We start from the raw sequence: 25,518 nt of genomic DNA, 5'->3' as shown, positions 1-25,518 counted from the left end.
GAGCCACACGCACCTGAGCTGCCATGGCCCCATGTCCACAGGCTCCTGGCCCAGCAGGAGGTGGAAGCGGGAGCACAGACCCCTCCTGTCCCCGCCCTGCCCAGTTCTCCTCCAGGCCTCTTGTCTGCCCACCCCTGCCCTCCCGCCCCAGCCCTGTGCCCTCTCAGGGTGGGCATGGCACGTGGGTGACGTGGTTCCTGCTTCCCGGTCTGGTGACATCACACCAGTGCTCATGTGTGTCCCCTCCTTCCCCAGCTTCCTCGTGCGACCAGGAGCAGCAGTCTGCCCTGGAGGAGGCCCGGCAGCCTAAGAACGACAACGTGGTGATCCCGGAGTGTGCGCACGGTGGCCTCTACAAGCCTGTGCAGTGCCACCCATCCACTGGCTACTGCTGGTGTGTGCTGGTGGACACCGGCCGCCCTATCCCGGGCACGTCCACCAGGTACGAGCTCCGTGTGGGGGGAGGGGGTGCTGCAGGTGCACCAGGACACATCCACTAGGTGTGGTGTGTCTGCAAGTGGGAGGGGGTGCCAGGGTGGGGATTGGTACCCCGGCCCTAGGGGTACACTGGGTGGGTGCCACGTCCCCTGCCTCCATCACTGGTGGGACAGCACAAGCCACATCCCCTCGTCCCTGTGCAGGGGTGCCCGCCACGCCCATGGCTCTGGCCACTGGAAACTGGAGGAAGGCTTCCTTCCTGTGGTCACCAGGAGCAGCCGGTGGGAGTGACAGCAGGAGAGCGGTGACACCCAAGTTCCCAGGCTCACTGGCTCCCTTGGCTGCTCACAGTCACACAGAGTGGCATTTGGAAGACCAGCCCCAGAATCCAGACGTGGCGGGCACTCAGCGCGTGTCTCAGCGGCTTCCTTGGCCCCTGGTTTTGGCGACAGGAGCCAGCACCCCGCAGGGCGGAAGAGCTGATGGCCCAGCATGTCTTTCAGCAGTGCAGAGCTATCTGTATCCTGAAATTGCCACTAAGACAGAATGTCCTGAAGGGCAAAGCAACAACAGCTGCTCAAGGTTCTGAGACACAAAAATCCTCGGTCCACTTTGCTCTGTGTGAGTTTGAGCCCAGCCAGTGACTGTGTAACGGTGCCTGGAGAGCACACAGTCTTTGTTCACAGAAGTGAACAGATGTGAGCGAGGTGCTTCTACTCCTTTGTCATATGAACCGGCCTTTGATTTTCATAGACTTACATAAAAGTAGTTTATAAATATGTGAAAATATCATCTCTCAACTGTTATCAGATGTAGCCACTGGCTTCATCCTTTGCAACTAGGCATGAGCATTGTCTAAATTATTTCCCCTGATTTTTCAAGGGGACCATGAGACAGAGTAACAAACAGGCCGATGTGGGTCCCAGGAACTGGAAGTGCAGGTAACCAGCTAATAAACATTACAGCGACATAGAAGCCCAAACACCTGGCCCACTGTCGGCCTCCTTCAGTGAAACCCGCCTCCTAGGGAGCCCAGCCTGGGAACGGGAACACCAGCATAGTGTTAAAGCTGGTCGTCGGTGGCCCTGGACAGATGCCTGCCTTCTGCACGGTGCTCGCAGATGCGGCCCGGCACAGGATGGACCACAGATGAAGGTCCTTGGGACAGAGCCTGAGGTCTGGGCTCTGCAGGGCCATGAGGGGAGATCCCTGTAAACAGGTGTGCTCTGCACGCCTCAAAGGGAGCATAAGTTTTTTCAAGGTTTTGGTTTGAGACATTAGCTTGGCTCCTGTGCAGACGTGTACAAAGAGTAGTTTTCTAAGAGACCTCCCTTAGGAAGTAATACTTCTGTGTGTTTAGAACTGTGGCTTGTGTGCTGTGTATTTAAGTCGGCACGGCTGTTCCCTGGATGGAGCTGCCTTGCTAGCCCCCCGGCCACCTCTGGAACAGGGCGAGTGCTGTTGGCAGATGTGTCCATGCCCCGGCCAACAAAATCCTGCACTGTCAGAAGTAGGGCTCCTCAAACTGGCTCTGGAAGGATGAGATAAGCATTTATAATGTTGTCCCTGAAGAACCTGCAGGTATTTTTGTATATTATGACCAGACATGAAACATCATAAGCCCTCTTCCCTCCCAGCAACCCTGATTTCACTCTGCTCAGACTTGGTCAGCCCAGGAGGAAAGTATCAAGTTCTCATTTCCCTGTTCTGCCCAAGGAGGGAGTGACTCCCTTTTCTCTGCGTTTTAAGGGACAGCATTAAGTCAAACCCAGTGGAGAAGACCCTTTAGACCTCTGCCATATTTTTATTTCATTCCTCCTTTCATCACAAACACTGATTGCCAGCAATATTGAGAACTAGGGGCGGAGCAGGAGCGCTGGTGAGCAGGGGTGCCCTCTCCAGGGCCTGTCCACTCCTCTCGGGGACACCAGAGACTGAACACATCTAACAGGGACACTGCTTCCATCACGGCCACCGAAAAGTCCTCAAACCAAACCGGCCTCAAAGTCTACCACCTTGCATGGCTCAAAGGAGACAGCGAGCTCACGTTATTTCAACAGCATGAGGGCATCGTTGCCAGGCCATTCTGCCAGCTCTGCTCTGCTGGCTTCAGCTCCCCGGCATGCTCCAGGACTTGTTCTAGAAGCATCTCCAGCAGCAACAGTGTGTGCCTCTTTTTGATATAAAGGAAGGCCTTTCCACTGGCCCTAATGGACCAAATGCCACTCCCTGACCAGGCAGGGGAAGGGCCACGGTGGTGCCCATCCCTCGGGACCCAGACCTGGGACAGGGCAACCCCATTGGTACCTGAGGCCACATGAAGCAGGTTCTATATGTGCACAAAGTTTGCATAGAAATGATATGATCTCCTAGTAATTCTGAAAAACACCCTGCCCCCGTCATTCATCTATTCACTCCTTACTCAGTAAGCGTGTGAATGCTCTTACCTTGCAGATGCTGTCCTAGGGTGGGGCAATCAGGGAACAAAGCCGACAAGAATCTGGGCTTCCATGTTTTGTGGAAGGAGACAGATAGTAAGCAAACACAGATGCAGACAAGCCAAATGTCAGCAAATGTGCTAACGAAGGACAGATGCTCTGGAGGAAAATAAACCAGGAAGTGGAAGGGGGAGCATGGGGTGTGTGAGTGGAGTGGCCAGGGAGACTCCTCGATATGCCGACCGTGGAGTCAGTCTCGAGGGGTTCACAGGAACAGGCCTGGGGGTTGCAGGAGGGGCCGTCCTGATGGCTGGGGCAGGTGCCGTCCACGCCGCGAGGTCCCGGGGCTAGAACCTGTTCAGTTTGATCAGAGAGTGGAGTGTATCAGTTAGGATGCCTTTCATTTCTAGGATTGATAAATCAGACAAATAGGCATAAGAAATGAGGGACTATATTGTCTCAGGGAAGAGGCCCAGAGATGGAGGAAGCCGTGCTTCAGCTGACCCTGTGGCCTGTGGAGTCACTGAGGACTCAGTTTCCAGATTCTTTACTCTGACATCATGTTGTCTTCACCTTGGACAGACTCCCCTTGTGTCACAAGATGACTGCAGAGATCCAGGCATCTCACCCAGACACCACAGTGCTCAGAGGACAAAAGACCATCTTTTTCTTTCTTAGGAGCCACACAACCTTCCCTAAAACTCCCTAGCAGATTAAGTTCATGGATTATTGGCCAGAATTAGAACATATGACCTTGACAAAGCCCATCACTGGCAAGAACACTGGAACTGGTTTAAACTGATCTGTCAGGAGGCATGGGTGTTGGGAGATCAAGCAGAATCATCAGCATTAAGGGACACTTGATAAGCTGCTGGCCGGCTTCACCTCATTTGCCACAGCTTCTGTGACTGGGTAGCCATGCTGCACAGCCTTCTGAATTACTATTTAAATGTACTCTGTTGCATTAATGCTATTTTCTTATGATTTTCTGAAATAAGCAGTTTAAGGGACACACTTCCTAGTTTTGATTTATATTTGGGTAGAGAGTTCAAGTTGTTTTGTTTTCCCTCAATCATCTTCTATATTTATATTTCCTGATGTGGAGGAATAATTAAAAAACCCAAGAACAGTAAGAAGCCATAAATATAAAATGCATTGTCCTCATAACCTAGCTCTTGTCCTTGTGCTGCCATGCAAGATAATCAGAAAGCACGGATTTGGTTGGAGGCTGGAGCCCAGGACAGTCAGCATACACCATGGGCCTGCCGAGGCAGGGAGCAGTGGCCCTTCCGTGCAGAACTAACTGGGTGGTCATCCGGGTGGAAACGTGGTTTGGCCCAGGTGCTGGAGCCCCTTCCGGCTCTCCCATGTCAGAACTGACCTTGCGGCCACAGCGCACCTGTGAGCGCCATGCCAGGCATGGTAGAATAGGGCCCGGGAGGGGAGGGCAATTTCCAACCTGGCCACTGATTATCAGTGGGGAGGCTGCAGGGGGCTCCTGGGTTAAGCGTGGGTCAGGCTGATTGCCAGTCACATTAGTGCCCAGAACAGAGATTTCCCGTTCATTTTATTGATGGCTGTTGAAGGGCTTGTCCATCTGCCATCACACTGCAGGCTGTTCTCACCCTGCATTAGGAAAGCCCCTGTTCCCTGGCCCTAGAGCCCCTCTTCCCACTGGCTGGTGCACGTGGCCACAGGAGCGTGAAATTGCATTTCTCCCTGGCAGAAAGCCTGATATCTGATGGGCAGCCAGTCAGTCAAGAGATGTGCATATTTTTCTTATACAAATAAGCTAAAATAAAACTATTGAAAAGAGTGCGATGAAAGTCAACACTGAATTTGAATTTTTTAATTTGAGATTTCAAAGGCATTCATTCTATTTCTGGAGACTGCCATTTCTGCAAGTTACAGGCAATTCACAATATTCTTTGAAAGGATCAGAATACTGTCATGTGAAAATACATTTTTCTATCAGCATCAGTGCTAGGATTCTTAAGAAATCTCCAGCCCAAATCTGGAAGAAAACTGGAGTGACTGCCCAGAGTGGCTAGCTTCCAAGTTGCTTCAAAGTTAAGATTCAGACCGGCCTGGTCTCGTCCCCTGCGGGAAGGCCTCCCTGCTGGCTCCTGGCAACCTGGAGGCTCACACAGACTCCGTGTTCCTAGTCTGTAGAGCCACTGCACTGCTGCAACCGCCCCCAAGATGCGCCCACAAACTCTCTCTTACCACAGGCTCCTGGAAAGGTTGGCGCTTCAGCGTCCATCTCTGCCTAATTGACATGCACCTGGGACGCTGGCTGTCTTTCCAGCTCCCCATCTGCGGGCTGTTGGCTGTGCAGGTGTGAGTTCTAACGTAGGGATTGGTTCCAACCTATTCCAACCTCACAGGTGCTGGCCTGGAGCCGCAGTGAAGATTCTGCCTGCGTGAGCATGCCAGGCTGTCCGAGTTCACACGCACCAGTGAGCTCAGCAGCTCCTCAGTTGGCTGGCTTCTTGATGAGTATTCTTTAGGCGGATGTTTGGCTCCGCTCCTACCTACCGCAGCCCCAGGTGGGAGAAGAGAGAGCTGGTGGCTAACGCGCCCTTCACCCCCTTCACATTCTCCTGAAAGAGGCTTCTCTGCCATCTGCACTGTGCCCACCACGTTGCCAGAGAGCAGGAGCCCACGGCTCTGGCTAAGACCTGATGGTTTCGCTGCCGGAGGGTGTCAGGGGCCTTTCATTTCAAAACCAATGTTTCAAAAAGACATGTTAGGTCTGCACAAGTGGGTGTTTGGGTGCTTTCTGGTATCAAAGAGGCGCTGCAGGGTGTGAGGGGTGGAGGGGCCGGGGTCCCCAGGCTTGGCCTCAGCTGGGGGATGATCCCTCTGAGACTCCAGGGGACAACAGTAAGAGAGCATCCCTCCAGGGAGAAATCCCACTTTATTTTCTCTGGTGGGAAAGCAAAAAGCAATGGAAAGAAAGAGCCTGAAAGGATACCTCTGGAGTAGATGTGCTCCGGCCTGTCGTGCAGAGCAGGGAGGGCTGTGCAGAAAGCAGATTGGGACCCACTTCCTGTGAGTCACCCTTTGGTCCACGCCTCCTGCCTGGACCCCTGCCTCTGGCTCCAGCTGCTTCTCACATTGTCCAGGTGCCTCTCCTGAGTCCTCAGGCTGTCTCAGGTGCCCTGGGAGGTGGGCTCCAATGGCCGGTGTCTCTGCTGGCCTGGGGCTGCCTCCAAGTCACCAGGGGCCCAGAGCAGAGTAGGCCTTGGAACGCCGGAGGGCTGCCCCCGGGGGGGCCCCCAGCTGTCCGTCTGGACCTGGGTCCGGAGCCCATCAGCGAGGGGCCCGGCTCCCATCCATCCCCTAATCGCACCTGCCCCCTAAGCGGAAGGAACCAGCAGGATCCCACATGCTCAGAGGGCGGGACCCCACCTGTCAGAGCCCTTCTACAGCTTTCTGTTGACTCTCTTTGGGCCAGAAAGTAGCTTTTCCTTTTACTTTGTTAAACTCTGAGACCTTAGTAGCCCCTCCCACTCTGAGCTGCATGAACCCGTGTTACGGATGGAGGCGGGTGTTGGTGACCGGCAGCCACCATGCAGGTGGTTTCCAAAGCTGCATGGAGGCAGCACCTTGTGCTGTGAGCTTCCTCCTAATCACCTATTAAATTGCCACAAGGCCACAAAAGCCACAGGTCCTGAGAGCTGTAATATGAGAGCCAGATGCCCCAGGGTGGGCTTTGGGCCACAGAGTCATGTCCTGTGACCACGTGAGAGATGGAAGATGTGCCTCTGCAAAGTCTCAGACCAGCTGTTTTCTCTTCCCTCCCCCAACTCCTAGGTATGAACAGCCGAAATGCGACAGCACAGCCCGGGCTCGGCCCACCAAAACCAAGGATCTGTACAAGGGCCGCCAGCTGCAGGGTGAGTAGAGCAGAGGGGCTGGGTGGAGGGCACCCAGCACCACTTGGGGGTCTCACGAGATTTAGGATAAGAAAGAGCTTCTCCAGCTCTGTTCCCAGTGGCCTGGGTTAGCGACCTTAGACTGCAGACCACAGAGCTGGAAAAGCCACGTCTGAGCCCCAGCATTTCAGAGAAGAAAACAATGTCCCCTAGAACCAGAGTATCATCATGGCAGAACTTCTAAGCCATAAGGATCCCTCGCATCTTGTACCTAAAGGAAAGCAGTGCTTCAAATGTCACTTTCTGACATTCCTCTGCAACTGAATCAATAGTTTAAGAAGCTGAAGTTTAGATTTTAATAAAACATGAGTTTGATCTTTGCATTAAGTGAGTTCAGTTGCAAAGAACTATTTCAAATTATATGGAGGCAGTGAGTTTAATCTTAAGAGTTATTTAAAGTACATTCACAAAAATGTTTTATGGATGCGCTCTTTCATCAAAAGCCCATAAGTATTTATAAGGCACCAAAAATGGCCACTTCATCGGTTAAACGCATGGCCTTTCATGGAACGAGCACCCAGGAATGTACGTGGGATTGAACTTGGTGGCATGACGTGTGAGCAGCTTGCGGCAGGCCCGGCAGACAGACTTGGTTCATCTGATGAGACCCAGGAGGAAGGAGCCAGACCTCTGACATCATGCGGTGGATTTGATGCGTCTGTAAGATGCTTCAAAGCCAGTTGCTATTTTGTTTCATTTTGATCCTCCTTTTTTTTTTCTTTTTAAATATCTCCAGATTGTGTATGTTTAGCTAAAACCTCAGAGACCATGAAAATCACCCTCTAATGTCCTTAGTTTAGAGCATATGTTTGATCTCGGTCTTATACAAAATCTGGATAAATTCCTGTTTAGAATAGCTTTGTGGTTCTTGCCTTATTTGTGCTACTATCGATAAACAGGGTTTAAAATTGTGAAACGTAAAGATATTTTTCTGCTTATGGACAAAGACAGAGAAGGCCAGAATATGCCCCTACATTGCGGTGCACATTCATCAATATTTGGGCTGATGCAGAGGAAGCCAGGTGGTGGGTTGTGCTCATGAGGAGGCAGCCCATGGCTTTCCTGGCAGCTCTGCTGAAGTGCCCCATCCACTGCCCCTCACTGACCGAGCTGCTCCCAGCTCCATGTCCGCCCTGGGGCTCCTCTGGGGGTCGGTTCAAGGGGCCAGCTGGAGGCGCCATGTTCACCCCACTGTGCTTCAGAGAAACAGTTTTGTGAGTGGCTGGCCTGTATTGTGCTTCCCGGTCATGTCTTCTGTCTGCGTTTTGGGGTTGGGGAGGGAGAAAAGGAGAGAGACAGGGAGAGAGACAGAGGGAGAGAGACAGAGGGAGAGATTGGCACTGGAGACACTTTGGGTGCAGATATGTTGTTCGGGGAGAGAGCGTCTCAGAGGGATTCGGGGACAGACAGCATGGAAAGAGCTGCACATCTCCAGGCTCCACTCTGCTGCAACGAGAAGGGCTGGTTGCTGTCACAACACAGATGCCATCCCCACCCACACCTTAATGCAAAGCAGAGTCCTCAGGCACACGAGGCATGCATGCAGACCACAGAAAGGTCAGCTTAGTGGGAGGGTTCCGTCCGTGACCACTTAATCATTTTGATTTTTTGGAGGTAATCATCCTTATTAGGGAAAAACAAGTAGGCCTTAAAATAACTCTGGGATAGAGGCTGTTCTTGGTAGAGAGGAGTTATTTCCAAAGTAACATGGCAACAGGGTGGGTAGGCACATGCTTCAAGGCACATACAAGCCAATGCAGTTTTTTCTTAAAAGGTATGATTCTTAAGTAGCTTTTCTAAGTTTCAGCCAAAAAGCCAAACTGATAATATTCTAACACACAATTCACTTTTATATGGGGTTTGTTGACTGCAAAATATTTACATGCATCCTATGTTGGATAGTTAGCGGATTTTCCTGCTCACTAATTGACAGTCTGTGATAATTTAAGTTTTAGAGGCAAGCATTTTACCGTATGGAGAGAGGGATCAAGATGTGGCCTGACAGACTGCTTATGGAGAATCGAGTCATTATCTGGGCTCTTGATGGTTTTCTTTATTCTGTAAGTTTCTTGGTAGGACAGTCATGTCATCTTGAGTGACGTCAGAAACTAGTGAGGCAGACGTTTTAACCGAAGGCATTAAACCACACAAATCCACCTCACCTTACTTTGCCCTGGCATCCCTTAATCAAGGTGGTCCCTTCAGGTGACCCACCTCGCAGCCCCTGCCTACCCACATGCTCTTCCTTTGCTTGTGCTCCTCTCTGCGGACGAGTTACCCTCATGGTGCCTCCTGGGGGGCTCCCCTGCCATGGGAATGTGCCTCCATGACCTCCCCCAACTCCCAGCTCCTGCCAGCACTCAGCTCCCTGGAGGGGCTGCTGGCTCCCATCCGTGGACACCTGCGGCCCCACACGCTTCCACACGCCCAGTGTACACAAGGCTGATGTGGGTGTGGGGTTCCTGGCTCACCTAAGCTCGGGGGTCCTCCCGAGAGGTGGGGCTGAGCCACCCACGACCCCACAGCAGGCACAGCCCAGGGCACGGTGGGCATTGTGCTGCAAGGCTGTGAATCAAGGATGCTGGGCAGCGTTCCTTGTCCTACTCTGCCAACTCTCGACTCCTCTGCACTCGGTGGTGCTGATGGATTTAGACTAAGCGGTGGTTCTGATTTCGAGGGCACCTGGCATGAGTCTTATGGAAGTGGGATTCCTAAAGTGGGAGAGGTAGCCTGACAGAGAGAGCCCATCATTCTTGCTGGACCCCAGAGCCCTTTCTGCCCAGTGAAAAGAGAACAGAGCTCTCTCCCCAGGTCGCACGCCCTAGGCTGGCCTGAGGCCACACGCAGGCCAAGGCAGAGAGAGCTGAGACGTGCTGGGCCGCCAGCAAGGAGTGGTGAGGGGCTTTATCCCACGTGAGGCTGGGATAAGCTATTTCTTGGTCATGTGATTTGCATGTTTTATCATAAACGCGGTTTGGGGCTTATTCTTATTCTCAGGTGCAATTTTAAATGAATCCACAGGCTGTCTTTCGCTCCCCACTGGCCTTTCGCTCCATTTGCACCTGTACTAAGGGGGCAGCTGCGTGGCTCGATGGTGAGCTATGACCGTGGCGCGGCCCAGCAGGGTGTGTGCAGGCCCGTGTGGACAGACCGAGCTGGGATGACGGCAGGAGTTCTGTGAGCGGCTGAGTCCGCAGGGAGAAAGCGTGCTCCTGCAGCTCGCTGTCTTCCTGGGAGTGTCACCCGGGATCGCTGCAGAGGGAGCCGCGGGGCGTGCTGACAGTGGGCAGCGAGCTACGTCCCCTGCCGCACCCCCACCAGGCCATCGGCTGACCCCACAGCCATGCCGCGCTCTGGGCCTCAGACCCGCTGCTTTCCAGGGGACCTCACAGCCGCCAAGGCCCCTCTCCCTAGAAGCCCCTCTGAATCCAGCTGCAACAACACAAATCCCTTTCAGGGACCAGTGTTGTGTGTATAATAGAATCTTTGGTTCAAGTAGAGATCCTAAAAGCATCCCCTGGATTTTTCTTTTTTTTTTTTTTTAAATAATTATTTTTTATTGAAGGGTAGTTGACACACAGTATTACATTACATGAGTTTCAAGTGTACAACACAGTGGTAGAACATTTATATACATAATTCTAGGTTCCAGCTATCACCCTACCAGGCTGTTACAATATCTTGACTATATTCCTTATGCTATACATTACATCCCGGTTACTAATTTATTTTACCATTGGAAGTCTGTCCTTCTTTTTTTTTTTTGTGAGGGCATCTCTCATATTTATTGATCAAATGGTTGTTAACGACAATAAAATTCTGTATAGGGGAGTCAATGCTCAATGCACAATCATTATTCCACCCCAAGCCTAATTTTTGTCAGTCTCCAATCTTCTGAGGCATAACAAGTTTTTACATGTAGAACAAATTCTTACATAATGAATAAGTTACATAGTGAACAGTACAAGGGCAGTCATCACAGAAACTTTCGGTTTTGCTCATGCATTGTGAACTATAAACAGTCAGTTCAAATATGAATACTCATTTGGTTTTTATACTTGATTTATATGTGGATACCACATTTCTCTCTTTATTATTATAATTTTTAATAAAATGCTGAAGTGGTAGGTAAATACAAGATAAAGGTAGAAAACATAGTTTAGTGTTGTAAGAGAGCACATGTAGATGATCAGGTGTGTGCCTGTAGACTATGTGTTAATCCAAGCTAGACAAGGGCAATAAAACATCCACGTATGCAGAAGATTTCTCTCAGAACGGGGGGGTGAGGTTCTAAGCCTCACCTCTGTTGATCCCCAATTTCTCACCTGATGGCCCCCCTGTGACTGTGCCTGTCTTAGGTTGTTCCTCCGTTGAGGAATCTTACCCGTCTCTGGCTAACCAGTCATCTTCCGGGGCCATACAGGGAAATGTTAAGTTGGTAAGTGAGAGAGAAGCCTTATTGTTTGAAAAAGTTAGCTTTTTACTTCTTTGCATATTTATGCCCTGTGGCTTCTATGCCCAGCATTTGTCTTGAGGTATCTTTACCACTTGGAAGAATTATGATACTCGGTAAATTTGATATGAGGCACGAATTCTATTTAAGGGTTGTAATTAGGAAGGAAGAAGAAAAGCTATAGAAGTAGCAGGCGGAAGAAAACATGGGAAGATTGATTATTTCTTTGATATATCTTCTTGTAGAGTAACTTCAGCATGTATAGGTTTTAAGCTACTACTTAAATTGCACACACACATTAACATAATAGGAGTATAGTTACATAGCCAAAGCATATCTGTAATTACCAGCCATCTGCAGTGAAACCAAGAAAACCAGTTAGGCACCTTAGGCATTTGTGAAAACTTATCTATGATATGGTGGATATTGTCCAACTGAACTTGAACAGTCTGAGAGAAATCAGACAAATTAAAACAACCCATTCCTGGGGAATGTTCACATGCCATATGTTCTTTTAACAGTAAATAGTTTGTAGTTGTAAGACTTTGGAGCGCTACAATTTGCACTTCTCCAAATTCTTGGTTGAGTTCCAACAGTATAGATCCAGTCCAATTTTGTTGTTTTACTGTAAGCACAGGCCAGCTTAGATATCTCCTTCCTCATTCCCATGGCAAGTCCAGGAACTGGTGGGATGAGTGCATCTACAGCTGTAGCAGTGCGTGGATCTTTGTTGGGGTTTTTTGATGATCATCTTCTGGCATGAGTCTTCCAGAGAGTGCAGATGTTGGAAGTTCTTTTTCATATCGTATCTTAGTTCATTTTCGGGGTAGCCCAATTAGGCTTTGATCCTCTGTATAAACACAAACAGACCCTTTGCCTATACTTTTATATGCCCTTTATACCCTTGTGTAAAACTCGTTGGAGGTTACCACACAGGAACTGCCCTTTTTTTTTTTTTTTTTTTTTTTTGCTATCACTAATCTACACTTACATGATGAATATTATGTTTACTAGGCTCTCCCCTATACCAGGTCTCCCCTATAAACCCCTTTACAGTCACTGTCCATCAGCATAGCAAAATGTTGTAGAATCACTACTTGCCTTCTCTGTGTTGTACAGCCCTCCCTTTTCTCCTACCCCCCCCATGCATGTTAATCTTAATACCCCCCTACTTCTCCCCCCCTTATCCCTCCCTACCCACCCATCCTCCCCAGTCCCTTTCCCTTTGGTACCTGTTAGTCCATTCTTGAGTTCTGTGATTCTGCTGCTGTTTTGTTCCTTCAGTTTTTCCTTTGTTCTTATATTCCACAGATAAGTGAAATCATTTGGTATTTCTCTTTCTCCACTTGGCTTGTTTCACTGAGCATAATACCCTCCAGCTCCATCCATGTTGCTGCAAATGATTGGATTTGCCCTTTTCTTATGGCTGAGTAGTATTCCATTGTGTATATGTACCACATCTTCTTTATCCATTCATCTATTGATGGACATTTAGGTTGCTTCCAATTCTTGGCTATTGTAAATAGTGCTGCAATAAACATAGGGGTGCATCTGTCTTTCTCAAACTTGATTGCTGCGTTCTTAGGGTAAATTCCTAGGAGTGGAATTCCTGGGTCAAATGGTAAGTCTGTTTTGAGCATTTTGATGTACCTCCATACTGCTTTCCACAATGGTTGAACTAACTTACATTCCCACCAGCAGTGTAGGAGGGTTCCCCTTTCTCCACAGCCTCGCCAACATTTGTTGTTGTTTGTCTTTTGGATGGCAGCCTTCCTTACTGGTGTGAGGTGATACCTCATTGTAGTTTTAATTTGCATTTCTCTGATAATTAGCGATGTGGAGCATCTTTTCATGTGTCTGTTGGCCATCTATATTTCTTTTTTGGAGAACTGTCTGTTCAGTTCCTCTGCCCATTTTTTAATTGGGTTATTTGTTTTTTGTTTGTTGAGGCGTGAGAGCTCCTTATATATTCTGGACGTCAAGCCTTTATCGGATGTGTCATTTTCAAATATATTCTCCCATACTGTAGGGATCCTTCTTGTTCTATTGATGGTGTCTTTTGCTGTACAGAAGCTTTTCAGCTTAATATAGTCCCACTTACTCATTTTTGCTGTTGTTTTCCTTGCCCGGGGAGATATGTTCAAGAAGAGGTCACTCATGTTTATGTCTAAGAGGTTTTTGCCTATGTTTTCTTCCAAGAGTTTAATGGTTTCATGGCTTACATTCAGGTCTTTGATCCATTTTGAGTTTACTTTTGTATATGGGGTTAGACAATGGTCCAATTTCATTCTCCTACATGTAGCTGTCCAGTTTTGCCAGCACCACCTGTTGAAGAGACTGTCATTTCGCCATTGTATGTCCATGGCTCCTTTATCAAATATTAATTGACCATATATGTCTGGGTTAATGTCTGGATTCTCTAGTCTGTTCCATTGGTCTGTGGCTCTGCTCTTGTGCCAGTACCAAATTGTCTTGATTACTATGGCTTTATAGTAGAGCTTGAAGTTGGGGAGTGAGATCCCGCCTACTTTATTCTTCTTTCTCAGGATTGCTTTGGCTATTCGGGGTCTTTGGTGTTTCCATATGATTTTTTGAATTATTTGTTCCAGTTCATTGAAGAATGTTGCTGGTAGTTTCATAGGGATTGCATCAAATCTGTATATTGCTTTGGGCAGGATGGCCATTTTGACGATATTAATTCTTCCTAGCCACGAGCATGGGATGAGTTTCCATCTGTTAGTGTCCCCTTTAATTTCTCTTAAGAGTGACTTGTAGTTTTCAGAGTATAAGTCTTTCACTTCTTTGGTTAGGTTTATTCCTAGGTATTTTATTTTTTTTGATGCAATTGTGAATGGAGTTGTTTTCCTGATTTCTCTTTCTGTTGGTTCATTGTTAGTATATAGGAAAGCCACAGATTTCTGTGTGTTGATTTTGTATCCTGCAACTTTGCTGTATTCCGATATCAGTTCTAGTAGTTTTGGGGTGGAGTCTTTAGGGTTTTCTATGTACAGTATCATGTCATCTGCAAATAGTGACAGTTTAACTTCTTCTTTACCAATCTGGATTCCTTTATTTCTTTATTTTGTCTGATTGCCGTGGCTAGGACCTCCAGTACTATGTTAAATAACAGTGGAGAGAGTGGGCATCCCTGTCTAGTTCCCGATCTCAGAGGAAATGCTTTCAGCTTCTCGCTGTTCAATATAATGTTGGCTGTGGGTTTATCATAGATGGCCTTTATTATGTTGAGGTACTTGCCCTCTATTCCCATTTTGCTGAGAGTTTTTAACATGAATGGATGTTGAACTTTGTCAAATGCTTTTTCAGCATCTATGGAGATGATCATGTGGTTTTTGTCTTTCTTTTTGTTGATGTGGTGGATGATGTTGATGGACTTTCGAATGTTGTACCATCCTTGCATCCCTGGGATGAATCCCACTTGGTCATGGTGTATGATCCTTTTGATGTATTTTTGAATTCGGTTTGCTAATATTTTGTTGAGTATTTTTGCATCTACGTTCATCAGGGATATTGGTCTGTAGTTTTCTTTTTTGGTGGGGTCTTTGCCTGGTTTTGGTATTAGGGTGATGTTAGCTTCATAGAATGAGTTTGGGAGTATCCCCTCCTCCTCTATTTTTTGGAAAACTTTAAAGAGAATGGGTATTATGTCTTCCCTGTATGTCTGATAAAATTCCGAGGTAAATCCCTCTGGCCCGGGGGTTTTGTTCTTTGGTAGTTTTTTGATTACCTCTTCAATTTCGTTGCTGGTAATTGGTCTGTTTAGATTTTCTGTTTCTTCCTGGGTCAATCTTGGAAGGTTTTATTTTTCTAGGAAGTTGTCCATTTCTCCTAGGTTTCCCAGCTTGTTAGCATATAGGTTTTCATAGTATTCTCCAATAATTCTTTGCATTTCCGTGGGGTCCGTCGTGATTTTTCCTTTCTCGTTTCTGATACTGTTGATTTGTGTTGACTCTCTTTTCTTCTTAATAAGTCTGGCTAGAGGCTTATCTATTTTGTTTATTTTCTCGAAGAACCAACTCTTGGTTTCATTGATTTTTGCTATTGTTTTATTTTTCTCAATTTTATTTATTTCTTCTCTGATCTTTATTATGTCCCTCCTTCTGCTGACCTTAGGCCTCATCTGTTCTTCTTTTTCCAATTTTGATAATTGTGACATTAGACCATTCATTTGGGATTGCTCTTCCTTTTTTAAATATGCTTGGATTGCTATATACTTTCCTCTTAAGACTGCTTTTGCTGTGTCCCACAGAAGTTGGGGCTTAGTGTTGTTGTTGTCATTTGTTTCCATATATTGCTGGATCTCCATTTTGATTTGGTCATTGATCCATTGATTATTTAGGAGCGTGTTGTTAAGCCTCCATGTGTTTGTGAGCCTCTTTGCTTTCTTTGTACAGTTTATTTCTAGTTTTATGCCTTTGTGGTCTGAAAAGTTGGTTGGTAGGATTTCAATCTTTTGGAATTTTCTGAGGCTCTTTTTGTGGCCTAGTATGTGGTCTATTCTGGAGAATGTTCCATGTGCACTTGAGAAGAATGTATATCCCGCTGCTTTTGGATGTAGAGTTCTATAGATGTCTATTAGGTCCATCTGCTCTACTGTGTTGTTCAGTGCTTCCGTGTCCTTACTTATTTTCTGCCCAGTGGATCTATCCTTTGGGGTGAGTGGTGTGTTGAAGTCTCCTAGAATGAATGCATTGCAGTCTATATCCCCCTTTAGTTCTGTTAGTATTTGTTTCACATATGCTGGTGCTCCTGTGTTGGGTGCATATATATTTAGAATGGTTATATCCTCTTGTTTGACTGAGCCCTTTATCATTATGTAGTGTCCTTCTTTATCTCTTGTTACTTTCTTTGTTTTGAAGTCTATTTTGTCTGATATTAGTACTGCAACCCCTGCTTTCTTCTCACTGTTGTTTGCTGGAAATATGTTTTTCCATCCCTTGACTTTTAGTCTGTACATGTCTTTGGGTTTGAGGTGAGTTTCTTGTAAGCAGCATATAGATGGGTCTTGCTTTTTTATCCATTCTGTTACTCTGTGTCTTTTGATTGGTGCATTCAACCCATTAACATTTAGGGTGACTATTGAAAGATATGTACTTATTGCCATTGCAGGCTTTAAATTCGTGGTTACCAAAGGTTCAAGGTTAGCCTCTTTAGTATCTTACTGCCTAACTTAGCTCGCTTATTGAGCTGTTATATACACTGTCTGGAGATTCTTTTCTTCTCTCCCTTCTTGTTCCTCCTCCTCGATTCTTCATATGTTGGGTGTTTTGTGCTGTGCTCCTTCTAGGAGTGCTCCCATCTAGAGAAGTCCCTGTAAGATGTTCTGTAGAGGTGGTTTGTGGAAAGCAAATTCCCTCAGCTTTTGTTTGTCTGGGAATTGTTTAATCCCACCGTCATATTTGAATGATAGTCGTGCTGGATACAGTATCCTTGGTTCAAGGCCCTTCTGTTTCATTGTATTAAATATATCATGCCATTCTCTTCTGGCCTGTAGGGTTTCTGTTGAGAAATCTGACGTTAGCCTGATGGGTTTCCCTTTATAGGTGACCTTTTTCTCTCTAGCTGCCTTTAACACTCTTTCCTTGTCCTTGATCTTTGCCATTTTAATTATTATGTGTCTTGGTGTTGCCCTTCTTGGATCCTTTCTGTTGGGGGTTCTGTGTATTTCCGTGGTCTGTTTGATTACTTCCTCCCCCAGTGTGGGGAAGTTTTCAGCAATTATTTCTTCTAAGATACTTTCCATCTCTTTTCCTCTCTCTTCTTCTTCTGGGACCCCTATAATACGGATATTGTTCCTTTTGGATTGGTCACACAGTTCTCTTAATATTGTTTCATTCCTGGAGATCCTTTTGTCTCTATGTCAGCTTCTATGCGTTCCTGTTCTCTGATTTCAATTCCATCAATGGCCTCTTGCATTCTATCCATTCTGCTTATAAACCCTTCCAGAGTTTGTTTCATTTCTGCGATCTCCTTTCTGGCATCTGTGATCTCTTTCCGGACTTCATCCCATTTTTCTTGCGTATTTCTCTGCATCTCTGTCAGCATGTTTATGATTCTTATTTTGAATTCTTTGTCAGGAAGACTGGTTAGGTCTGTCTCCTTCTCTGGTGTTGTCTCTGTGATCTTTGTCTGCCTGTAGCTTTGCCTTTTCATGGTGATAGGAATAGTCTGCAGAACTGGGACGAGTGACGGCTGGAAGGACTTCCTTTCTTGTTGGTTTGTGGCCCTCCTCTCCTGGGAGAACAGCGGCCTCTAGTGGCTTGTGCTGCACAGCTGCGCGCAGACAGGGTTTGTGCTTCCTGCCCGGCTGCTATGGAGTTAATCTCCGCTGTTGCTGTGGGCGTGGCCTGGCTCGGGCAGCTACTCCAAAATGGTGGAGTCGCGTTGGAGCAGGAGCTGCTGGGAGGCTATTTATCTCCGTAAGGGGCCTCCCTGCTCCCTGCAGCCCAGGGGTTAGGGTGCCCAGAGATCCCGGATTCCCTACCTCTGGATTAAGTGACCCACCCTGCCCCTTTAAGACTTCCAAAAAGCACCCGCCAAAACAAAACAACGACCACAAAAAAAAACAAGAAAAAAAATTTTTTTAATTAAAAAAAAAAAATTTTTAATTAAAAAAAAAAAGGTGGTAGTTCGTTTTTCTTTATTCTCCGGTACCAGCCTCAGGCCTCTGCTCACCGGTCTTTCTGCCCTGTTTCCCTAGTATTGGGGTCCCTGTCCCTTTAAGACTTCCAAAAAGCGCTCGCCAAAAACAAAGCAGCAAAAAAGCAAAAAAAAAAAAAGGTCGCGCGCTTTTCTTATGTCCTCTGTCGCCCAGCCTCCAGTGCCTGCTCACTGTTCTTGCTGCCCTGTTTTCCCAGTATCGAGGGCTCTGCACTCTGGCCCGGATGGCTGGGGCTGGGTGTTCGGCAGCCCTGGGCTCCGTCTCCCTCCCGCTCTGCCTGCTCTTCTCCCGCCGGGAGCTGGGGGGAGGGGCGCTCGGCTCCCGCGGGGCAGGGGCTTGTATCTTACCCCCTTCGCGAGGCGCTGGGTTCTCTCAGGTGTGGATGTGGTCTGGATATTGTCCTGTGTCCTCTGGTCTTTATTCTAGGAAGGGTTGTCTTTGTTATATTTTCATAGATATATGTTGTTTTGGGAGGAGATTTCCGCTGCTCTACTCACGCCGCCATCTTCCGCCCACACATCGTGGATTTTTCAAGTAATATTTTAGCACTATTCTAAATTTTTTCGAAGTTGATGATTATTTTCTGAGGTAGCATGAAATGATCCTTGCCTTGCCCAAAGCACAGCTTAGGACATTTCCCAAAAGGTAACTAGACCCTGGACCTCACGTCCGCGCCAAGTACTGCGGGACATGGACATAGTATCTGCCTTCCCTCTGAGCCGGACCCGCAGCCTCTGGGGCTTTTTCAAAGACAGTATGAGATTGTCAGTGTTTCACCCACTAAAAATGTCAACTTCTATGATTTCTGTACCAGATCAAATACCAAATTCACAGACAGGTGTCTGCTAGACTTCAGCTGAGCCGGGAGTGAAGCCTTACATTTCAGACACTACACAGTCCTCGGCGCCTGCAGTCGGCCAGCTCGGGGATGCGGCCCAGGCTCTGGCCCTTCCCCAGGTGGGCCTGGCTGCCCCTCAGAGTGCCTTCCTGGTACCCACATCCTGTGAGCTGGGCCAGGGCCCGGCAGTGCAGAGGCGCCACGGGTACCGAGTGTGAGATGGTTTTAAGGACCATTTGGCTGTTAAGAGCTGTGTGATGACACAGCTGGTGGGTGTGTTGCTCGCTGACTGACCGTCAGCTTGCTTTCTGATTTCCGGATGGGGCAGGACTATCCTGAGTAGCAGTGCTTGGGAGAGAGGCCTTTTATTTTCTGACCGGTGAGCTTGATGATTAAATATGAAATCAAATGTGTAGATGAGCTGGATTACTAGCCCTATAGAAGAAAATTGCATTTTGTAGAAAGTATGATGAAGAAATGGACCATTACATACAGTTTTATTGAGAACAGCATGCTATGAATAACAGCTCACTTAAATCACACATGTAATTTCCATCCTAAAGACCTTGTAAGACGGGAACCCCAGGACATGGCAGCCAGGGGCCCTGGAGACCAGTGGTCGGGAACACATGGTGTTCAAGAAACAGCAAGTGCAGGGGTGTCCTGGGAGCCCGCTCTGCCCTTGTGTGCATTGTGGGGGGTTTCTCACAGGGACCTGGGAAGAGGCTGGATGGGGCGTGTCAAGTGAGGTCTCCGCATGCTCCGGAGTGGGCACAACCAGGAGACCCTTCCTCGGCCAAGATGGTGTCAAGCAAAGAAGCCATTGTCATTAATTTACATGGTTTTTTTTTCCAGGCCCAAAAAATCACCTCTCTTAGTTTTTCTAAGGTTTTACCTCAAGACATGTTTTGCTAATGGATGCCCAGATCAATCAGGATAAAGCCCAGACGCCACAGTCACATTCAGTGCCCGGGCTGCATGATACTGAGGGGCTGAGGGCCTGAGGGGCTGAGGGGTGAGGTCGGCTCCCAGGGAAGGAGCCTGGTTGGGCTGCTCCCACGGCTGGGGGCGTGGTGGCCTCTATACGGGCTCCTGGGAACACCGAGGCCGAGCTCTGTTTCCACTTCTTGTCGTTTCTCATGAAAGCAAAGATCCTTCTGGGTATCATTGGTTGGCAAAAACAGACAGAAATGTAAGTCTTCCGTACAACAAAGTGGCAAAACATGAGCTTGGGGAAAGCAGGGAAACCTGTTCCTTACCGTCTCCTGTAAACACGGTGACGGGACGCGCAGACGCCGCGGGAGGCGCCCCGAAGCAGGTGCCGGGAGGAGGTGCTGCACCGCGTCTGGCAGAGCTTTTGGTGAACTTTTCCTCAGAATGGTTATTTATTCAGCAGAAGGGTTGGTGGAAGGAGGTGGGAATCACAGTAAATTAAGAACGACTAAGATGGGTGGAAGCAGCAGGAGCTTGCCTGCAGTCCCGCATGCAGAGGAGGGACAAGGCCACGGAGAACCCCGTTCCCGCCGCGGGGGCGCGGGGCGCAGGCCGAGAGCACAGCATGCCGAGAGGTGCTGCCTCACCGATCGGGCCGCGTGTAAGGGGGGCTTCTTGCGCACAGAGAGAACTGGGCACGAGGAGATTGAAATTCGTGAATATCTTAAGTACTGGGTGCGTCATTTGAAAAAGGCAGGAAATTGGAGACTGCTTCTTTTCTCCCCGTGGAGAGAAGCCGTGGCTGTAGAAGCGGGTTTCACCCCATCCGTCCCGCACCGGCTCAGGCAGCCTCTCCTGCTCCCGACGTTGCACCCACAGGTGGGTCAGCCACGCTCGGCTCCCTCCGGCCCATTTGCATACAGACCCTGGGCAGACGGAGGCCCGGCCCGCGCGGCCGCGGCAGCATCAGGAGGCACCAAGCTGTCTGCCTGCTCCCTAGCGCGGCTGCTCCTCAGTCTCTTGCTACCAGAGAAGGTCAAAGCTGCGGGTCACCGGGGATAAGGCCCTGAGGCCACCCCAACCCCGCCGCCCCCCACCGCGGATCTTGATTCTCACCGAACTCTCTGCTCCGAGAAAGGAGGCACGTGCGTCTGGAAGCCCGTGAGTGACCTGGTGAGGGGCTAGCCTCCCCACGACCACACACTCGTGTCCGCCTGGCAGCCTCCCTCGTGGGTCGCCGGGTGGGCAGGCTCCAACAGAGCTGAGACAGTCCGAGACTGGTGCCCTGTTAGTCATTCGTTCCTCACCCACGGATCGGGCAGGTGCCTGGCTCTGCTGGACCCTGGTGTAAATCCTGTGGGGCCTTCCACTGGGGGCTGGCTTCCTGGGGTGGCCACGCGGAGCCCGTGCTCAGGAGGGCCTGCACTGGCCTCGGTGGTCTGCTGCCACCTTGTCAGTGGCTTCCTGGGTCTAAGCAGGAGGCCCCAGGACCCCAGTTTGCACTGGGGTCACACAGACCCGGGGTTGGGGCATTTGGGGAGAACTGCACGGGAAGTAAAGGTGGGGTTGGGAGGGAGGTCAAAGGCTACAGAAGTCTAACCAAGAGGGGAGAAAAGACAGAAATGGGAGAACTGGTATGCCAGGGACATCAGGCAACAGTCTCTCCGGTCAGGGGCAGACTCACTGTCTCTTACTTTGGTGACAGTAGGGATCTTACCCCAGTGGGACCCCACCCCCCCCATGAGGGCGTGTGGGATGTCAGGGAGGGCAGGGACCCTGCAGAGGTGCAGGCGCCTGCGGGGAGGGTAGTGTGCTTACGATGCCCAGTGGGTACAACATGATGGATTAGCTTCTTCTCCAAGTTTCCAGTTTCTGAAATTCACAGCTCCTATTTGGTTTCTCCTTTCCCAACATAATAGTACAATAACTATCCCAAACTCAAAAAACCCTGGCATCGACTGAAGCAGCAGTGATCCAGCGTGGGGCACACCCGGCCCCTGAGCGAGGGGGCCTCAGCAGGAAGTGGGTGGGGGCGCACAGCAGACACATGCCTCCAGCGTCATATTGCCCAATGTTGTTTCAGAGGAAATCTGACTGTGTTTGGTTTATTCTTCCCTTTAAAGTCAGTTTTCAACCTAAAGGGCCCAGTGAGAAACATTTCTCTAAGACAGCAGGGCGAGTATCATTTATAAGGGTGGTGAAATTCTGGCTTGGCGCCTGTGATTCTGCAAGTTATGGTTATGCAGAACAGAGGCAGAATCAAATTTACGTCTGTATGAATCATGAAGGTGCACCCACCAGACAAGCTAATAGTGTAGTGACGTTTCAGACACAGCTTGCACACCTTAAGAGGACAAACTGCTCTCAGTGCCATTAAATAAGTTAAATTTGTCATTGAACAATTGCTATTCTATGGCAAATAATTCCTATCTATTTATTAAAGCAGTTTGTCTAAAATAACCACTTTAAAAACCTTCCAACTATGGTGTACACTTGAAAATAATGAATTTGCTTGCAATTGCCCTACAACTCACTTTTATTAACTTAAGCTTCTCTTGTGGCTAATCTGAATTTATCGAGAGTCTGTATAATCCAACTAAAGTCCTTCTACAATACTCATCTAAATAATTTATTTTAGCAAATGACATCCTGGAGCCATGTGTGTGAAAGGCCCGTGGATTTCAGGGCCAGCTCTGCCTGGAGTGATGCTTGGGGCTCAGGGATCCATTGACATCTGGCAGGTAGAAGGTTCTTCCTGTTAAAGCTGCAGCTTTACTTTTACCTCGTCCACATCTGTGGTCCTTTCCTGGCAAACACAGGCCAGAGCATGGCTCCCCACAATCTAGGCACAATCTAAGGGTTCCTCTTGCCGCTCGGGGGTGCTGTGACCTCCGCGAGGCTGGGGCAGCAGCCCTCAGCCTTCCTCTTCCCCAAGGGTAGTGGTCTGCCTGCCTTTAGCTGTTCTTCGGCTGCCTTCCTGCAAACATTCACAGACCATTTTCACTGTTCACGCTTATCCTGATTCTCCTGTTAGACACAGAATGGGTCAGAACCCTGGAACCGCACTGTCACGCCTCTGTCTCACTTCTTGTCATGACTAAGACTTCCTTTCCTTTGGGACTTCGGGAGCAGGTATTGGCTGCATGCCCGTTGCACCGATGGCTCAGTGCCCTGGCTGTGAGGATACAGAGCTACTTCAGGGGCAGCTTCCATACTTGAGGGTGGAAGACAGCAGTTTTAGGATTCTAGGATTGATGCTGTTAAATGGGAAAGCAACACTATAAGCAATTAGAAAAATCAGGGTGCATAATAAAATTTGCCCCTTTTACCTGGAAATGTCATGGCATCCTTCTTAAAAGCCCTCTCCCAGGTTTTGTGCCGATGTCAGGCATGTGCACCCTGTGCCCCAGAGAGCACTGTTAGTGTCAGGACTCCTGGAGTGCACAGAAGCACTGACTGGGAGCAGCGCTGGGCGCAGGAACTGCTTCTTCTGCAGAAGGCAGCTGAGACAGAGAAAGTGCAGTCACCCCCATGGGTGCCGGCCGGAGTGCCCTGCCATTACTTTCAGGGTAGAGACAGGGCTGCTGAAAAGACTTAGCTGATGGTGGAGACTGAGCTGGGTTCTCCTGGTGACTTGATTCTGTAAGAACTCAAGTGGGCAAGCCGAGACCACACGCTCAAATGCACAGGCCACGTCAGGCCACTGGGATGCCCCCAGATGACCGATGACGGTAGGAAACTATTGAAAACCTGGTTTATAATGAGTAACAGCAGGCTGTGGAAACTTCTAGAATCTTTTCCCTGACAAGATGATTTAATTTTTTTTCTTAGCTCTTTTATGACTTGTCAAATCCACACACTTTTTCAGAAAAATCAATGGTTTCTCCCTCTGAGAAAAAAGGATACATTGCCTGCTTTTTGGTTGTTAATTAACCTCCAGAAATTCCTGAGATGAATTGTTCAAGACTGATTTTTAGCAGACGAGTTTGAGAGTTTTGAGTCTCATCCCATTTATCCATTTTTCTGTGGATTTTTAGCACTTTACCTAGTAGTATTAACCTATTTGAAATATATAATGCTGCCATTTCCAGAGGAGAATTCAAAGCATCTCTCTCTCTGTTGAAAGTCAGATATCTCAGAATCTGACGACTGACATAGAATGGTGTTGTCATCAGATTCCTTAAAGTCAGGAAGTAGTAGATTTCTGACTTTAAAAAAATTCTCCTGATAACCGTATGTCATCTGTCATGAAATAGCTCTTTTGGGAGCACCCTTTGATTCGCTCTAAAAAGTGTGGTTGAAGTCAGTGTTTTATTTAACACATTACCCTGTAAAATAGTAACCCACTTGACATGTTATGAAGCAGTAAGTTTGTTTATTCAAATGCTACAGAATAGGAATTTTGTCTCTGTAATTCCTTTAATGAAGAAATATTTTTGAAACAAAGAAAGGAACAAAATAGGTAAGACACAGGTGAGGGGGTCCCTGTGCGACTCCCAGTCCTTCGTGACCCTCCCCTTTTCTGTAGCCATGACATGTCATTTCTGGACATGACTCTGTGGTGGAGTGAGCCAGCTCTTCTTACACAGAGCCCACTGCTGCCTGAGTTCTGGCTGACCACTTAGCAGCCACCTCGGTGGAGGTGGAAAGCTTGTCCTGCGTCACGGGAGCAGCTCAGAGCCCTTGTTCCCCACCATCAACTCAAGCCACTGTTTGTTGTGCCCGCATCTCTGCACAGCATCTCCTTCACAAAGGAGATGTTGAGACAAAACTCTTTATGGCAGAAGTAGATGCTTTTGCACCCAGGTGGAAGTCTAGGGGTGGAAGGCTGTGACTCTGACATGCTTACTTTGCCTCTGAGGCTGGGGCAGCTGCAGGAGCAGGGACCTGAGACCACAGGAGCTGAGACTTGGTGACTGGGAAAGAGCTCTGTCCTCTGGAAGCCCCTCTGCGGAGACGGTTCCCATCTCTGTCGCTCTCCGATCTGGACAGGGACTGACCTCTGCTTTTGTGTAAATGAACATGGAAGCATGGAAGCGATAAGCTCTTCAGTTACCTTCTGGCTCCACCATTCATGGCATTTCTATAGAAATTCTTTAAATAAATGAGGTCAAAGAAGCCCGTAAGGAGTTGTGAAGGAAAGTAAGGTCACCAGGCGGCGCGCCAACAGGAGGAAAATGGGCTGGAGGTTCAGCAGGACTCAGAGCGTGTCCTATTAAGAACATTGGACAATATCCTGGGACCCAGGACAGAAGGGCACCCAGAGCCATGCGGCGTTTCTCCTCGAAGGTCATTCCTGAGAGCCGAGGAGGTGCCCGTCTAGAAGCCCCACAGGTGTTAATTCATTCATGTCCACAGCCGCCCGTGGGGAGGTGTCATTTGATCTGTGCTTTATAGATGAGCTATAGGTATTAAATATGCCAAGTCTGCAGAGCTTAGATGCCATGGTATAGTAAGCCATAGAAATCATGCTGAAGTCAGAGTTACACACGAGCACGTGTGTGTTTACATGGGTCTTGCTAGGACAAAGTTCTTTGTAGTAAGGCGCTCTTGAGGTGGGCTATGTCAGATGCCTTCTGTGACTTGTTAAAGGAACCAGAAGAAAATTATTATAAAGCTGTGTTGTCCATGTCATGGACATGCCTACCCACCTGCATAAACACCATCTTTGTCCAATTTGAATGAGGCTCAACTTACCAAATTAATGCAAATGATTTTAATCTTTCCCCGCTTCTCGATGTCCCTTAAATACTGGGAAGCTGTGCTCCACATGTCTCCCCAAGGGTTCCTGGGAGCGT

At 48.4% G+C, this 25,518-nt stretch overlaps 1 protein-coding gene across 2 annotated transcripts in view; it reads left to right on the top strand.

Annotated features, from left to right (window-relative positions):
- Positions 1-25,518, top strand: part of SMOC2 (SPARC related modular calcium binding 2) — a 136,345-nt gene that overhangs the window by 83,404 nt on the left and 27,423 nt on the right. For both annotated transcript variants that reach the window (XM_036926507.2, XM_036926508.2), the window contains exons 8-9: positions 256-442; positions 6,696-6,778. In XM_036926507.2, the coding sequence (XP_036782402.1) occupies positions 256-442; positions 6,696-6,778 (270 nt within the window). The remainder of the gene's footprint in view (positions 1-255; positions 443-6,695; positions 6,779-25,518) is intronic.

The sequence above is a fragment of the Manis pentadactyla genome, chromosome 12 (genome assembly GCF_030020395.1).
Source record: "Manis pentadactyla isolate mManPen7 chromosome 12, mManPen7.hap1, whole genome shotgun sequence".
Taxonomy (NCBI): domain Eukaryota; kingdom Metazoa; phylum Chordata; class Mammalia; order Pholidota; family Manidae; genus Manis; species Manis pentadactyla.
This window is presented reverse-complemented; position numbering and strand designations above follow the sequence as displayed.